This window comes from Onychomys torridus, chromosome 8 (assembly GCF_903995425.1).
Source record: "Onychomys torridus chromosome 8, mOncTor1.1, whole genome shotgun sequence".
In the NCBI taxonomy this organism is placed as follows: Eukaryota; Metazoa; Chordata; class Mammalia; order Rodentia; family Cricetidae; genus Onychomys; species Onychomys torridus.
In genome coordinates, this window is record NC_050450.1 from 19,521,821 (window position 1) to 19,538,688 (window position 16,868).

At 43.7% G+C, this 16,868-nt stretch overlaps 1 protein-coding gene across 4 annotated transcripts in view; it reads left to right on the forward strand.

The window, feature by feature from the left end:
• The window catches only part of Axin1 (axin 1), a 57,567-nt gene that overhangs the window by 25,629 nt on the left and 15,070 nt on the right, over positions 1–16,868 (forward strand). For all 4 annotated transcript variants that reach the window (XM_036195838.1, XM_036195835.1, XM_036195837.1 and 1 more), the window contains exon 3: positions 11,538–11,678. In XM_036195838.1, coding sequence (XP_036051731.1) covers positions 11,538–11,678 — 141 coding nt within the window. The remainder of the gene's footprint in view (positions 1–11,537; positions 11,679–16,868) is intronic.

Consider the following 16,868-nt stretch of genomic DNA (forward strand, 5'->3'; position numbering starts at 1 on the left):
TTTATAACCTTACAAAGTGAGGTGTCAGTGTCAGCTCAGAGTGGAGGGCGAGCTGATTGAGTGCAGAGAACAGTTTTTATAACCCTAAACATCTTAATGTCATCTGCCATTTGCCATCTACCATCTACATTTGTTACATTTGTCTGTTTTCAACAGAGGTTTTTTCTTTCCTCCCCCCCCCCCCAAGACAGGGTTTCTCTGTGTTGTTTTGGTGCCTGCCCTAGATCTCCCTTGGTAGACCAGGCTCACAGGGATCCACCTGGCTCTGCCTCCCGAGTGCTGAGATTAAAGCCGTGCGCCACCAATGCCCGGTTTGTTTTGGTTTTTCAAGACAGGGTCTCTCTGTATGTCCATGGCTGTCCTGGAACTCTCTGTAGACCAGTCTGGCCTCGAGATCCATCTACCTATGCCTCCTGAGTGTTGGGATCAAAGGCATACCTGGTCATCCTGTTTATTTTAAAGCTTATCAGACACATGACTTTGTCACATCTGTAGACAAACTTAGCTATTAATAGTTTTATAATTTAAATGTCTAGTTTAGGTGAGGGGTAAGCCAAACCAACAGATGGGTGAAAAAGTGTAGCTAAATTAGCAGAAAGTGTGTTTTTTATGATTATCTGAACCTAAGCTGGCTCAGGATGCTTTTGGGTATATGTATGTGTACCACACATTAAAAGGAGCCTTGGAGGTCAGAAGGTGTTGGATCCCCTGGAACAGGAGTGGTTGTGAGCTGCCATATGGATGGTGGGAACCAAACCCAGGTTCTCTATAAGAACAGTGAGCACTTTTAACCCCTGAGCCATCTCTCCAGTCCTGATGTTTTTTTGTTTTGTTTTGTTTTGTTTTTTTAAGTTTCTTAGGTGGGGATCTGAACTCAGTTCCTTAAATGCTAAGCACTTCAGACTGAGCCGGCTTTGTAGTGCTTATAAATACATTTTGACCTTGACTAAGTTCATAAGTGCAAAGTGTTTACAGTTTTCACAAGTTCTGTTACACACACACACTGCCTTCCTTAAGGTAAATGTGCTGGATGAAGAAACCACATCTGAGAGTCCTTCATGGCTGTCTTTGGGTTAATGGTGGATACAGACTTCCTCTACATCTTGAAGAATCATAAGAATGAACACAGGTTGGGTGTGGTAGCACACACCTTTAATCCCAGCACTTAGGAGGCAGAGACAGGTGGATCTCTGAATTCAAAGCCAGCCTGGTCTAACTGAGTGAGTGAGAACCTGTCTTTAAAAAATAAAACAAGAGGGGCTGGAGAAATGACTCACTGGTTAAGAACACCAGCTGCTCTTCCAGAGGACCTGGGTTCAATTCCCAGTACTCACATGGCATCTCACAACTGTAACTCCAGTTCCAGGGCATCTGACACCCTCACACAGACATACATGCAAGCAAAACATGAAAAGTAAAACAAGGCAGCCAGGCAGTGGTGGCACACACCTTTAATCCCCAGCACTTAGGCAGAGGTAGGTGGATCTATGTGAGTTGGAAGCCAGCCTGGTCTACAGAGCAAGTTCCAGGACAGCCAGGGCTACACAGAGAAACTCTGTCTCAAAAAACAAAACAAAAAATAAATTAATAATAATAATAATAAACAAAAAAGCCACAGCTCCTACATGTACCTCAAAGTTGAAGCTATTGCTACTTTACAGTGCTTATTTGATTATCTTGAGTTGGTCAAGAATTGGCATGTCTTTGGAACTGACAGTCCTCTGAAATATCTGCTTATTAGGTCATGGCTAGAGCGAGGGCTGACATTTCCACACAACATTACTTATCACATGACAACTTCCCCCTCTTAAGACAAGGCCTTGCTACCCTCCTGCCTCAGCCTCCTGTGTGTTGAGATTTATACGTTTACATCAACACTCAGCTAGTCCACTTTTTTGAAATCCCACTATTTAAACCTCCCTTCATTAGTTATAGAGTGTTTCTTTTTCAGACTTGTGTATGCCTATAGAAATATTCTGAAACCATTTGTATGAGTTCAGGCTTTCAAGTGAGGACCTTGAAGAACTCTGATGGAAGCTGTGCAGTCACTCAGGTGTAAGCAGAAAAGAAAGAGGCCTCTAGTTTTAGGATTTTACAGCTTTTGAGCCCTGACCAGCAATTCCCATGTGTGGCAGAGCTTTCTCATTTCAAATTCCTCCTTGCATACATTAGTCTATACTTTTTACTTGGATATGTTAAGAGATATATAGAAGACATAGATTTGCTGCAGAAAAGAAAAAGCAAAGGTAAACAGAAGTATCTATCCTTAGCACCTAGAGATAACACTGCATGGCCTGGATTCTTCTAGATTTTTCTTTTCTTTTTTTTTTGTGTGTGTGGAGCTGAGGATCGAACCCAGGGCCATGTGCTTGCTAGGCAAGCACTCTACCACTGAACTAAATCCCCAACCCCTAGATCTTTCTTAGTACATACATAGTCTAGTTTTTAATTCAGCAGTGACATTAAAATCTGTAGTATCCACTACATATATTTTTATCAGTTTATTTGTGTATGTGTGTGTGTGTATGTACACATGTGTCATGCATTGTCCATATGTGGCATCAGAGAACAACATCAGAGAAAGTTAGTTCTTTCCTGCCCTTGTGTCCAGTGATTGAACAGATTGGGCATCAGGCTTTACCTTCTAAGCTATCTTGCTTACTCTTTAGCAGTTACTTTAAACATTTGCTGGTTTGATTAATACTGGAATGTGTAGAAATTGGGGTGGAGAGGACATGATGTCAGACATGGCCCCCACTTACCCCCTTTCTCTTCCTTAGAGCCATGGTAGAATCACCAGTACTTGGGCCCTGTGGATCTGTTGTTGTTCTTACTTGAGAATCTTTTGCACATTTGTGTTATTTAGCTGTTACCAGTAGCCAACCTCACCCTTTTCTCCTTCCAACTGATGCATGGGATACTGGGCCAGAGATAGTGTAGTCTACATTGAGATTCTTCTGTATTGCTTGCTGAACCCTTACCTAAGCATTGTGAGCACTTTTCACTAAGATGCTCAGAAATCCTACAGAGAAGCTACTATTGTCCCTCCCTTCTTACTCTCCTTTTTAAATTTTAGATAGGGTCTTTTCATGTAACTGTAGCTGGCCTGGAACGCACTACGTAGTCCAGGCTGGCATTAGCCCACAAAGATCATTTCATCCTGCCTCTGCCTCCCAAGTGCTGGGATTAAAGGCACTACAACACTTGGCTGACCATTGTCATTTCTGCTTTACAATCAGGAAATGATGACTTGATGGTAATAGGAAATTTGGCCAGAATTCTTCAAGGTCTCTTCTGTTGGGCAAGTGTAATCATCCCATCTGCTGCGTTTGCAGAGTATGTAGGACATGTACCCTCTTTTCCCCTACTCCTTGATTTCAGCTATAAAGAACATTTGATGTGTTGTGCAGTTCAAAGTGGGTGCATCAGCAATTCATAAGAATAAACCCACGTGGCCAACTCCTAAGCAGACCAGAAAGGCTTTTCCTCATCCTGGTGATTTATTCTCTCATCTTTTCGTGTCTTAATATCATGTGGGGTTCATAGAGCTTCAGTTGGGTGGTACCCAGCTCAGTCAAGCTGCAAAGTGATTCCACAGTGAATGACAGGCTGCTGCAGTTTCTAATGTCACCTGCGCCTGCCTCCAAGGCTTCTAACATCTGACTGATATACTTAACTGATGGAGGGTGCTGGTGACTGTGATCCTCACAGGTGGAGGTAGAGGCCGAATTCCTGATTTTATGTGATGGAGATGAGATTGTGACAGCTGCTGGTAGCTGGTGTGTATTGCATTTCACGGGATGTTCTTTTTCCTTTAGGTGCAGAGGTAAGGCACTTGTTCTGTAAGTAGCTGTGTTTACACAGTGTAGATATGTCCAAGAAGGTCTTCTTTGTGGGCCAGTGTTTTGCATTTTATACAGATGGTAATTTAGATGAGATAGATGTTCCCTCTCACTCTTTTAGTACCATCTTCACTGGTTCTTCTGTAGTTCTGAAGCCTAGTGTGCGAAGATACTACTCTTGGAAGAGGAGTTATTTTAGGAAACTAGTCTCTTGTCTCCAGAGTGAATGTGGAGTGAAAAATAACATTGGTGGCACTGTCATGGTGATCTAATGAGATGGACACAATCAGAACCCAGACATGTCACTGCCATCCATGAGTGGGTATGTATCATACATGGATAGGTGACAGTTTTTATCCATGGGTAGACAAGATCAGGATATCAACAGCATGCTGTGTGTGTGTGTGTGTGTGTGTGTGTGTGTGTGTGTGTGTGTGTGTGTGTGTGGTTGTTGTTGTTGTTGTTGTTGAGACCAGGTTTCTCTGTATATCCTTTTTGGTTTTGGCTTTATTTATTTATTTATTTATTTGTTTGTTTGTTTTTGGTTTTTTGAGACAGGGTTTCTCTGTGTAACCCAGGCTATCCTGGAACTCATTTTTTAGACCAGGCTGGCCTCAAACTCACAGAGATCCTCCTGCCTCTGTCTCCCAAGTGCTGAGAGTAAGGCTTACATCAACACACCTGGCTTATCTGTGCTCTTATCTGTGAGTGGATATGCCTTTGAACATTGGTGGCATGCTATCATTCGTGAGTGGACAGTTTGGAACACTAATGTTATGCTGTAATGCCATCTGTTCTTGTATGTCAGTTGCCTTCATCTATCTGGGACTCTGGATGTAGGACCTAAGACTAAGTGTTATTTCTTTGTAGTGGTGGGGCCACAGCTTATCTGAGTCATTGTATGGAGATCAGCAGGGTGGGCTCATGTCACCCATCTGGGAAAGGACTGAAGCTCTATGGGATTAATGGGTCTGCACCTGGAAGAAAAGTGCTCGTTACTTCTGGATGTGCACCTTATATGTGCTGTTTGCTGTTCTGAGGGTAAGATACAGACTGGTGTTGACGGTAGGAATGCAACTGAGGGTAGTCTCTTACCAAAGTCAAGTATAGGTCTAGGTTCAGGCAGAAGTTAGTCTATAAATGATGAAGTTCAGGGACAGGTCTGGAGACAGTGGCCTGTAGGTAGTGAGGCATGGTCAGTCTACCTGCCTGTTCCCTATTTGGCTTCAAGGATGACTTCTGAGCTGTGCCAAGAGACAGTCCTCACCAGTGCTGTCTGAGCCCCAGGGATGTCACAAAGAGCCAACGATTACTGGAGGAACTCATCTAGTTTGAGTTGAGTCTCTTGAACGTAGGTAGCCAAAGACACAGGACTTGGGGGTCGGGGTCCTAAGAGTTAGACAGACCATCTCCTCCCGCCCACAGTCATCTGTTCAACCGAGTATGATCCCCTGGTTTAATACAGATTTGCCACTAGGCACCAGGGTAAAGAGCTGGAACAGTAGGAACAAGCCCTTTGAGAGAATACATTTGCTGGCTCTTGGCCTCTGCCCATTTTGGGCAACAAGGTTAGCCTGGCAGGACTCAACTGAAGCAGAATTCTAGCCAAGGCTGTTGGGAGAGGAGCTCAAATCTCAGGAGTATTCCATCACCTGCCACAACAAATTGAAGCCAGTATAGCCCTATACCTGTGGGTATTAGGTTGCTTCCTCAGGAGATTGGGGTAGAGTCAGGTGATCACTCTCAGCACTGGAGAGAAGAAAGAAAGAACAAAAACCAGTGCATCACGCTGGGCCAGGTAGTACTTATGTCTTAGGAGACTGAGGCAGAAGGGTAAATGTGAGTTTGAGGCCAGTTTGGGCTGCATAATGAAGCCTTGTTTCAAAATCAAAAACAAGGAACTGGAGAGATGGCTCAGCTGTTCAAAAGAGTATTGGCTGCTATTCTAGAGGACCTGGGTGGGTTCAATTCTCAGTACCTACATAGCAGCTAGTAACTCCAGTTCTAGGGAATTGACACCCCTTTCTGACTTCTGCAGACACCAGGTATTCATGTGGTGCACAGGCCCACATATATAAATATAAATAATTAATTAAAATTAAAAGAAGTGTGTGTGTGTGTGTGTGTGTGTGTATATATATATACATACATGCATCTCTTCGTATGTCTAAGTCCCTGGCACTAAGCCACATCCCAGTCCTGCATTTTTTTTTTTAAGATAGAGTCTCTCTCTCTCTCTTTCTCTGTCTCTGTCTGTCTCTCTTTTTTCCCCCGAGACAGGGTTTGTCTGTGTAGATTTTGGAGCCTGTCTTGGACTCACTTTGTAGAACAGGCTGGGCCCGAACCACAGAGATCCGCCTGGCTCTGCCTCCCAAATGCTGGGGTTAAAGGCGTGTGCCACCACCGCCAGGCCATGAGGTGGGGTCTCTCTTTATAGTTCTGGCTACCCTGGAACTCATTATGTAGACTGGACTGGCCTTGAAGAGACATACCCTCCTGTCTGTGTCTCTTGAATGCTGTGATTCCAGGCATATGCCACCATGTCCAGTTTCATCCTTGGCTTTTTATGTATGTGCAGTGGGTGATTAAACTCAGGTCCTCATGCTTGCACAGCAGTCATTATATAATTGAGCTATCTCCCTAGCCCCAAGATAAGTATTTTCATTGACTCGTGTTGGAAAATTTCCTAAGAAGCCTGAAGGGCATTTAGACACCAAGTAGCTTCTGGCTGGGAGATAAATGAACCAGGGATTGAGATGCCATAACAATGTCGAATGTGGATTTGGTTCCCAGGACCTATCTCAGGCAGTTCATAACTATTTGTACCTCCAGTTTTAGGAGATACAATACCCTCTTCTGGCCTCTGAAGGCACCAGGCATACACACGATACATATGCATATATGAGTACATAGGGGTCCACTCTGGGGTGGCTATTGGTGACCAGGGTACCTCTCACAGTGGTCTGAATGCCAGCTAATATTTGGTGTTTTAGGGATGGGAAAGAAGCACTGAGTACCCAGGAGACTAGGGTAGTATGCCAGGGCATGTTGCTGAACTGAGGTGGGCAGAGGCCAAGTGAGTAGAATGCTGTAGCATCGCTGTGGCTCAGACTGAAAACATCCAGGAACTACAGGGGTTGACTTGGTGTGAAGTGTGAGATGTAAATCAAAGTTAATTCTTTGTGTCTCTGCATGTCTGGGTGCCATACCACTTTCTTCATCAATTTGTTTTCGTACTTTTGTCAGGAATAAGTTGGGCATGTTTGCATGGATCCCATTAGGTTTTTATCTTGAAAACTTTGAAAAGTGCAGAGAGCTGACTATGGTGATACACACCTGCAACACCCCCCCCCACCCCACACACACACATACATATAGGTGGATTAGAAGTTTAAAGGTCATCCTTGGCTACAAAGCAAATTTGTGGTCAGCCTGGGCTACATAAAATCCTATGTTAAAAAAAAACCCCAAGCCGGGCAGGAGCACTCGGGAGGCAGAGCCAGGCGGATCTCTGTGAGTTTGAGGCCAACCAGGTCTACAGAGTGATCCAGGACAGGCACCAAAACTACAGAGAGAAATCTTGTCTTAAAAAAAAAGAAAAAGAAAACTACAACAATAACAAAAAAAACCAACAAACAACAATAACAAAAAAACCCAACAAAACAAAAAAGTAAATAGGAAGGCAAAAAGCTGTAGAAATTTGAAAGAGGTATTTGAGGAGCCTCATGTGCCTGTGTGTCTTTGTGCAGGTTCACAGGTGCGCAGGTTCACAGATGCATGCATACAGTTTTCAGGCATACCCAGTCCTCCTCTTTTTTGTTCCCAGCCATTCTAGGGATGGTCCTTCCACCTCTCTATGACATTCTCTCTTACACATCATTGACAGAGCATTCCTTATCACATCAGCCAAATGGTGTGTCTGTTTTCAATAGAACAGTTAGATGGCTGACAGATTGATTCCTCAGAGTTTGTGCTGATGTGTAGAAGTTTTAGATGGTATGGGCAACTGGTAGTTCTCTCTCATCTAAGTTGTTCTTTCCTTTCTTTCTCTTTGACCTTAGGGATTGTATCTATAGTAGACATGTTCTTCATTGAATTGTGTGTAACACAGACTTCCCACATATGTAAAATACACACACTGGGACTGCGGAAAGGGGAGGGAAGTGGGGAGAACATGCACTAGGCTGTGGAATGGGATGGGAGGCAGTTGAGTATGCTCAAGGAATTCTCCACCCTGCTGGACTGTTTGATGTGGCTATTACTGAACAGGATAGTGTTGACAGTCTGGAGGGCAGAGACCAAATTGGAAAGCTAAGAAGTTTAAAATTTAATCTTTTTTCCTTAACTTTTTTTTTTCTTTCTCTCCCTCCCTCTCTCCTTCCCTCCCTCCCCGCCCCCCTCCCCCCTTTGCTTTTAGAGACAGAATTTCTCTATGTTGCTTTGGAACCTATCCTGGAACTCATTCTGTAGGCCTCAAACTCATAGAGATCTACTTACCTTTGCCTCTAAGTGCTGGGATTAAAGGCATGTGCCACCATTGCCTGGCATATTTTTCTTTTCCATTTATCTATCTATCTGTCTATCTGTCTATCTATCTATCTATCGTTTTTTCAAGACAGGGTTTCTCTGTGTAGCTTTGTGCCTTTCCTGGAACTTGCTTTGTAGACCAGGCTGGCCTCGAACTCACAGAGATCCACCTACCTCTGCCTCCCGAGTGCTGGTATTAAAGGCGTGCACCACCACTGCCTGGCTATACTTTTCTTTTTTTAAAGACAGGGTCTCACTATATAGTTCTGGCTAGCCTGGAACTCTGAATATAGACCATGCAGGCCTCCCTCAATTTGTAGTAATTCTCCTATATCACCCTTTTCTTGACTTCCTGGCATTACAGTCATGTGTCACCATGTGGCTTAATTTTCTTAGTAGTTACAGCCAAATTCAAGAATAATTTAGTGTTAAGCAACATTCTGAGTTCTGCTTCTGTGGTTGTGTGGTAGTGACAGTGTTGGTTTACATAACTGCTGATTTTTAAACTTGGAGGATAATAGTGTTGTGAAAAAAATGTTTCTGCACACTTCAGCAAAGAGCATAAAGTCTTAGATTGACCCACAGTCACACATTGGGGATAAGGGACTGACCCAAATATGACAGATACTTGGTGGTGATTCCAAAGAGCTGGTTTCTCAAGCAACTGGCAGCCTCTTGGCAATTAGCATACATCCCAGATTGAAGTTGTTGGTCTTGCCTTTCCCTGACCAGCCATGACCCATTAGTGACCAATGCAAATAATCTGGGGCTGCAGTGTGTAGTCAGAATGCTCTCTGACCGATGGCTTCATTTTCCCACCACTGTGGTTCCCCCATGTATCCTTGCATTTCAGTAATGAGAAGGGTGTTGAGATGCACTGCTTTTACAAAATGCTACCTTCCCTCCTGAGTTTAGATGCTGGGCCTTCTGAAGTGCAAAGGCAAAGGATCAAGGTGTGCCTTTTAAGGGCGAATGCTGGCTGTCAGGCCCAGATGATAGCCTACACATCCTAGGGGGAAATAGTTTGGGAATCTGAGATGCCTATCCAGTCACATCTTGAAGGCCCTTGCACAATTGGTGGAGTTAGAATTTTCTAGAAGTTTCTGTTCACCTGGTACATGGATGTCCAAAAGGAGGCCTTTTCCTCAGCATTGATTTTGCTTTTCCTTCTCCTACACCAAGTGTATGGTACAGAGTGCTGGGCAGTCAAGCAGTCAGTCTGTGGCTTACTGCCCAATGGGAAGGGCTGTAACTCTACAATCCAGGATTCAAACAGCTGAACCTCTCAAATGGCCCCATCCTTGTTATTTCCTAAATTACTGACTTTAGGTGCTGTGAGTAGTGCTATTGGGAGCCATCACTGTAAAGCACTGGCTGGCCTGGGACTCTCTATCAGTGGTTCTCAACCCATAGGCTGCGACCCATTTGTCAAACTTCTATCTCCAAAAATATTTATATTACAATTCATAACAGTAGCAAAATTACAGTTGTGAAAGTAGTTTTATGGTGGGGGTCACCACAACATGAGGAACTGTATTAAAGGGTTGCAGCGTTAGGAAGGTGAGGACTGCAGCTCTGTATAGACCTCGGATTCACCTTTGCCTCCCAAGTGCTGAAGTTAAGACTGAGGCAGGATCATGCATTCAAGGGATCAGAATAAAAAGGGGCTTGAATGTAAGAAAAAGTATAATGTCTCAACAGTTAAGAGTACTCTTCCAGTGGGCCTGGGTTCAATTCCCAGCACCCACATGGCAGCTCACAATTGTAACTCCAGTAAAATATTTGGAGGGTTAGAGAGATGGTTCAGTGGTTAAGAGCACTAGCTGCCATTGCAGAGGACCCTGGTTCCAGTCCTAGCACCTAAACATCAACTCACAACTGTCTATAACTTCAGCTCCAGGAGATCCAGTACCCTCCTCTGGTTTCCATGGACACCAGGCATGTAAATAGTACACTTACATGCATGTAGGCCAAACACTCATACACATAAATATTTTTTGTTTCTTTCTGTCTTTTGAAACAGGGTTTTTCTGTGTAGCCCTGGCTATTCTGGAACTAGCTCTGTAGACCAGGCTGGCCTCGAACTCATAGAGATCGACCAGTCTCTGCCTCCCAGGTACTGGGATAAAAGGGGTGCGCAACCACCACTCAGCAATCTTTTGTTTTTGAGACAGAGTCTTTCTTTTAGCCCTGGCTGGCAAGAAGCTCACTGTGTAGACCAGGCTGGCTCCAAACTCAGAAGAAGTCTACCTCTGCCTCCCGAGTTCTGGGCTTAAAGGCACATACCACTCTGCCCAGCTAAAATACTTTTTTTTTATTTGAAAACTTGTGTAAATTTATAATCACCTAGTAGGCAAGGACCAAATGCTATAAAGAGATGAAGGGAAAAACAAAGGACAAGTTCCTGAAAGTGCCCTTAGAAAAAATGCAGATTAAGGATCTTGTTTTTTGGCCAATTGTATAGCAACAACTGGACTCGGTTACTCCTAGTAGTGGGGCTTTAACCTACCTCCCCATACCTACCCAGCAGCAGATTTCATCTGTGTGTTTTGTCCATGGGATATCATGATGTCTGGAGCCCAGGGACCTGAGTTAGAGTCCTGGTGACTCTGGCTGGCTGCTCCAGAAATACCTATTGGGTTGGGCCAGAAGTGGGTTAAGTTGTAGCTGCAACAAGGATCATGAATCCTTTCTGTTGGTGCTCTTCAGGAGAAAGATGGAACATTGTCTGCTTCCCGAATGATACTCTGTGTATGTATGCTTAAATGCATTTCGAAAAAGTAGGAAGGGGACTGGAGAAGATGGCTCAGAGGTTAAGAGCACTGACTGCTCTTCCAGAGGTCCTGAGTTCAATTCCTAGCAACCACATGGTGACTCACAACCATCTGTAATGAGATCTGGTGCCCTCTTCTGTGTACATAATAAATAAATAAATCTTTTTTTAAAAATGTAGGAAACATCTAGAAAGATGCCCAGAGCTTAGACCCTCTTTAATCCTTTTCCTTCAAACTGGGAAGAATGGAATGAGGAGAGGAGCAAGGAGATGGAGACACATGACTTTTCTGCTCTGTTTTTCTCTGAATTTCTATGCAGTTATCCAGATAACTCTAACAGTGTATATTAAAATAGGAGAATATTGCTGCCATTGATAAGCTTTTCTTATTACAGGTATGGATCTTGGAGGGAGCCCGTCAACCCTTACTATGTCAACTCTGGCTATGCCCTGGCCCCAGCCACCAGCGCCAATGACAGTGAACAGCAGAGCCTGTCCAGTGATGCTGACACCCTATCCCTTACGGACAGTAGTGTGTAAGTCCCATGCTTGCTGGCTGTATGCTTCAGTGCTTTTTGCTGGTCCTTACTGGTTGATTCTCTTAATGCTTGACCTGAGTGTCCTAAGGAACAAACACAAAGCTGGCCATGGTAGCATGCATATATTTGTAAGCCCAGCACCTGCAAAGCTGAAGCAGATGAATTGCCGTGAGTACCACGCCAACCTGGTCTATGGAATGAGACTGTCAAAATAAAAATCCTAAAGAAAGAGGACTGACTGCCCTTGAGTTACAATATCCTTCAAAAGCTAGCCCAAGGGCCAAGGTGTAATTCAGTGATGGCCCTGGCACAACAGCAAAATTGTTTAAAAATCCTGGAACAGAATCCAAGTGAGAGTTGAAGTTTGCATTAGCTCCTTCTCTTGGAGGCCAAGGTTACCTGCAGCTTTTGAGAGCAGAGGACTCAAGAGTTAGAGCTGCCAGCCAGAAACTGGAGGTTCATTTTTCTCCTAGCCACAGAGGATGAGTTTTACTGGGAAGACAGGCCCAGGGAACAGTCAGACAGGCAGTCTTCTCCTCAGGGCAGGGCAGGAGACAGTCCATGAGCCTTCATAAATGTGTTTCTTGCCCATGTTGTTCTGCTCTGAACCTTTTAATAATACAGAATCTTGATATATCATGAGTATCCCTGTGGAGCTGGGGAGCCAGGGAGCCTGTGTTCTGTGTTAAGACCCTGATTGCCTAAGTTTCAAGCTGTGGAGGCAGATCTGAGCCTCCACTTCCCTGATACTGTGATCTCAATTAGGAGCTTGTTTTGTTTGATGTAATCACATTCCTAGAAGCTCTTGTGGGAATAGATCTGTCCCATGAACCACCTCTGCCAGTGGCTTTTTAGAACTCAGGTGCATATTAAATAATTGTAATTGAATGGCATAAAACATTTTTTTGTTGTTTTTGTTTTGTTTTGTTTTTGGAGCTGAGGATCGGACCCAGGGCCTTGTTCTTGCTACGCAAGCGCTCTACCACTGAGCTAAATCCCCAACTTCAACATTTTGTTGAATTGACCAGTCTGGAGTTTTTTTTGGGTTCTGACTCAGTTATGCTTTGTCTGAGTTTACCTTCATGCCTGGGGCTTCCTTTAAAAGCAGCCTAGTGGTAGAGTAAGTCTTTGCTCATTACCAGTGACCAGGACAAAAGTCTTCTAATTGCCCCTATAAGTCTCTTATTTCTTGGTTACACAGGATTCCCAGCAGGGTTCTTGGTCCAACTCACCACTTCTACCCTGCCTGTGTGTCTCTTTGAAAAGTTGAAAAGTGGGGGTTGGGGATTTAGCTCAGTGGTAGAGCGCTTGCCTAGCAAATGCAAGGCCCTGGGTTCGGTCCTCAGCTTTGGCAAAAAAAAAAAAAAAAAAAAAAAGTGAAAGAAAAGCTGGGAAATTGGTGGGTGTAAATAAGAAGGAAGGAGAGAGAGTACTCCCCACTGGTGGATCTGGGGTGTGTGTGTGTGTGTGTGTGTGTGTGTGGTGTGTGTGTGGTGTGTGTGTGTGTGTGTCTGTCTGTCTGTCTGTCTGTCTAGAAGCCAGAGGTCAATACTGGGTGTTTTCCATTGTTGCTGTCCTCCTTATTTAAAATTAAAAAAAAAAAAAAAAAATTTTTATTTCATCCAGGTGTAGTGGCACTCTCCTTTAAACCTAGTCCCTGGGAGGCAGAAGCAGGTGCATCTCTGAGTTTGAGGCCAGCCTGGTCTGTAGAGTGAGTTCCAGGACAGCCAGAGATACATAATGAGACCTTGTCTTTAAACAAGAAAAAAGTAAGCTGGGTAGTGGTGGTGCACGCCTTTAATCCCAGCACTCAGGAGGCAGAGACAGGCGGATCTCTGAGTTCGAGGCCAGCCTGGGCTACAGAGTGAGTTCCAGGAAAGGCACCAAAGCCACACAGAGAAACCCTGTCTCAAAAAAAAAAAAAAAAACCCACAAAAAAAAAAAAAATACACACACACATTGTTTTATATGTTTTGCCTGTGTTTTGTTTTTTTTTCTGGTGGTGGGGGGCGTAGGTTTTTTTCTCTCGGGTTTTTTTTTGGGGGGGGGGGTTAGGGTTTTGGTTTTTGTCCATTTGGTTGGTTTGTTGGTTGGTTGGTTGGATTTTTTGGTGTTTTGGTTTTTCGAGACAGGGTTTCTCTGTGTAACAGCTCTGGCTGTCCTGGAACTCGATTTATAGACCAGGCTGCCCTTGAACTCAGAGATCTGCCTGCCTCTGTCCTAGAATTAAAGGCATGCGGTACCACTGCCTAGCTTGAATTATGTATTTGTACCGTGTATGTGATACCCTGGAGAGCAGATGAGGGTGTCAGATCACCTGGACCTCAAGTTATAGATGGTTTTGAGCCATTGTGTGGATTGTCAGTCCTCTAGAAGAGTAAGTGCTCTTAACCACAGGGCTGACTCCACAGCTCCCTTAAAATATATATATATAGTATTGTGTGTGTGCTATTTCACAGGTAGAGGTCAGAGGGCAACTATAGGTGCTGGTTTTCTCCTGTTACCTTGTGGGCCAGGGATTGAATTTAGATCATCAAGCCCGCACACCTATTGTACTCCAAAGGGCCTCTAACAGAGCACTCTTGTTGACACTGAACCTGGAGGTCACTGACCATTGAGCACCAGGGACTTTCCAATGCTAGGATTATAAGCATATACTACCAAGCCCTGTTGTTTTTTTGTTTGTTTGTTTTTTGGTTTTTGGGTTTTTTTGTCTGTCTTGTAGATGCTGGGGAATCATGTTGTTATATTATAGTAAAGACTTTACAACTGAGCCAGCTCCCAAGCTCCCCACTTTCCACTGATGGATCTAAACCACTGTTTTTTGTGTGTAGTTGTGTAGTTTTGCTTTTTATTTTCATTGATATAAGTAAGCCTTTTTTAGAGAAACTTAGTAAGCACCACATTACATAATCTGGTTACAGTGTCATCTCATTCCTATGTTCTAATCTAGATGCTTCAATCAGTTTTTACTAAACAACAACAACAACAAAACTGTTTAAATAAATGCAGCACTATCTTAAAGACACAACTGTTAGCAGTTTACCAAATCCCGAATGGCTTAATTATAAAGGAGGAGAATATTCCCTGTGCTGGGAAAAAGAAAGTTTGAAGCACATGATACTTACTATTTTAGGATGGTAGAGCATTTACAAGAAAATAAAGCTAGGGACTGGAGAGATGGCTGAGTGGTTAAGAGCACCAGCTCCTTTTCCAGTGACCCCAGGTTCAATTCCCAGCACCCACATGACAACTCACAACTGTGTGTAACTCAAGTTCCAGAGGATCCTGCATCCTCATACAGACATACATGCAGGCAAAACACCAATGCATGTAAAATAAAAATAAATAAATTGGAAAGGTTTGGTTTTGCTGCTGGAAATTATGTCTTTATTCAAGAAGTCTGTAGGAATTTTTAGGACTCACTCTAGAAGCTGAATTAACATCTCAGCAAACCAGTCAGGCTGAGAGGTACAGCAGCTCCAAGTCAGAAAGACAGAGCCAGAGATTCAGCCAGCAGGAGCAGTATTTTTGGAAGTCCATTTGTCCAGGATTGAGGTGTTTCATCCTGATTCTGTTCCCTCCTTCCATATCCACACCAGCTTCTCTGTCAGCACAGCTGAACCACTTGCCAAGCGCTCTCTTCCATACCCTCTCACCACACTTAATTAAATGTAGTTTTAGAGGATGGCCCCTCTTTATGTTCCTGTTTTTTGTTGTTGTTATTGTTGGTTTTTTGTTGTTTGTTTTATTTTTTGGAGACAAGGCCTTTCTATATGGTCCTAGCTGTCCTGGATCTCACTATGTAGACCAGGCTGGCCTCAACTCACCAAGATCTGCCTGCCTCTGCCTCCTGAGTGCTGGGATTAAAGGCATGAGCCACCACCCCCAGCTTGTACCAGTTTTGTGGCTGGTTCTTTTCATCTGCCTGCCCTTAAACATTCTTCCAACATTTGACTTTTAAAAATAGAGCATGCCTTCTCCTTCTGCTCAGAACCCAATTTGTCCAGTGCCATAGGGGCATATATGTTGGGCTGTTTCATTTTTCTACTCTAGTAATCATGTGGTAGTGACACCAGATGGCCTTTGTCTCTTTGGGTTTGGTTATATCTGAAGGATGTCTCGTTTCGTTCTCTTTTAATTAATTAATTTTGAGACAGGGTCTTACTTTATAGCCCTTGCTGGCCTGAAACTCACTCTATAGACCAGGCTGGCTTTGAATTTAGAGATCTGCCTGCCTCTGCCTCCTGAGTGCTGGGATTAAAGGGGTGTGCACCACACTTGACTTGTTTTAATTTTGAATCTGAATGTTGGCATTTTCAGCAACGCTTTTTTAAAGTTCCTAGAATTCTTTATGACCTCTCATTTTCAGAGTGGTTGCCAGTCACAGCCTCATCAGAAGAAGATAGCAGGCTGTAGCTGTAGCACCTGATCCTCCTCATCCCATAGAATTGATGAGGCTTAACCTCCAGCATATTTTTTTCTGCAACCTCTGAATATTCTCTTAAGAAAATGACGCATTATCCAAACAGAGAAACTTAAAATACATGTAGATGGCTTTGTTTTAGGGGTAAGATAGAGCCTCATGTAAACAAGGCTGGCCAAGGTTATAGGTATGTACCACTCTACCCAGTTAATGCAGTGCTGGGGTTAGACCTATGGCTTTGTGCATGCTAGGCAAGCACTCGGTCAACTCAGCTATGTCCACAGCCCCAAGCATAGGCAGTTTTTCTTTGACAATCTGTTCATCTTAGATTTTATTGGGAGACTTAAGAATTTGGCATACAAAACTACCACATATATTTGAACATACATCTGAGGCAAAAAATGAAATGATGCTTCACACTGTATCTGCTAGGGTAGCTCACGAGTTTCTCACATTGGAGCCACAGTTGGATCACACAACTGTTCAACAAGGTGTTTCCTAGTATGCCACCTATCCTTAAATGTAGATTTTGAGGACAAGTCTAAGCCCCAGAGACTGGAGATTTTAAAGTGTTTGTCTAAGTATAGAAAAAATATGTTTCAGCTGTTGGCTTTAGGCCACCTACTATCTTGAGTGCCTGGGAATCCAAGTCATATGAATTTAAACTCCCATTCCTCTATCCTCTATGTCCCCTTTGCATTTATAAAAGGAAAAGCACGGTAATACTACCCTCTTGCCCAGGCACACCATGCACCTGGGCA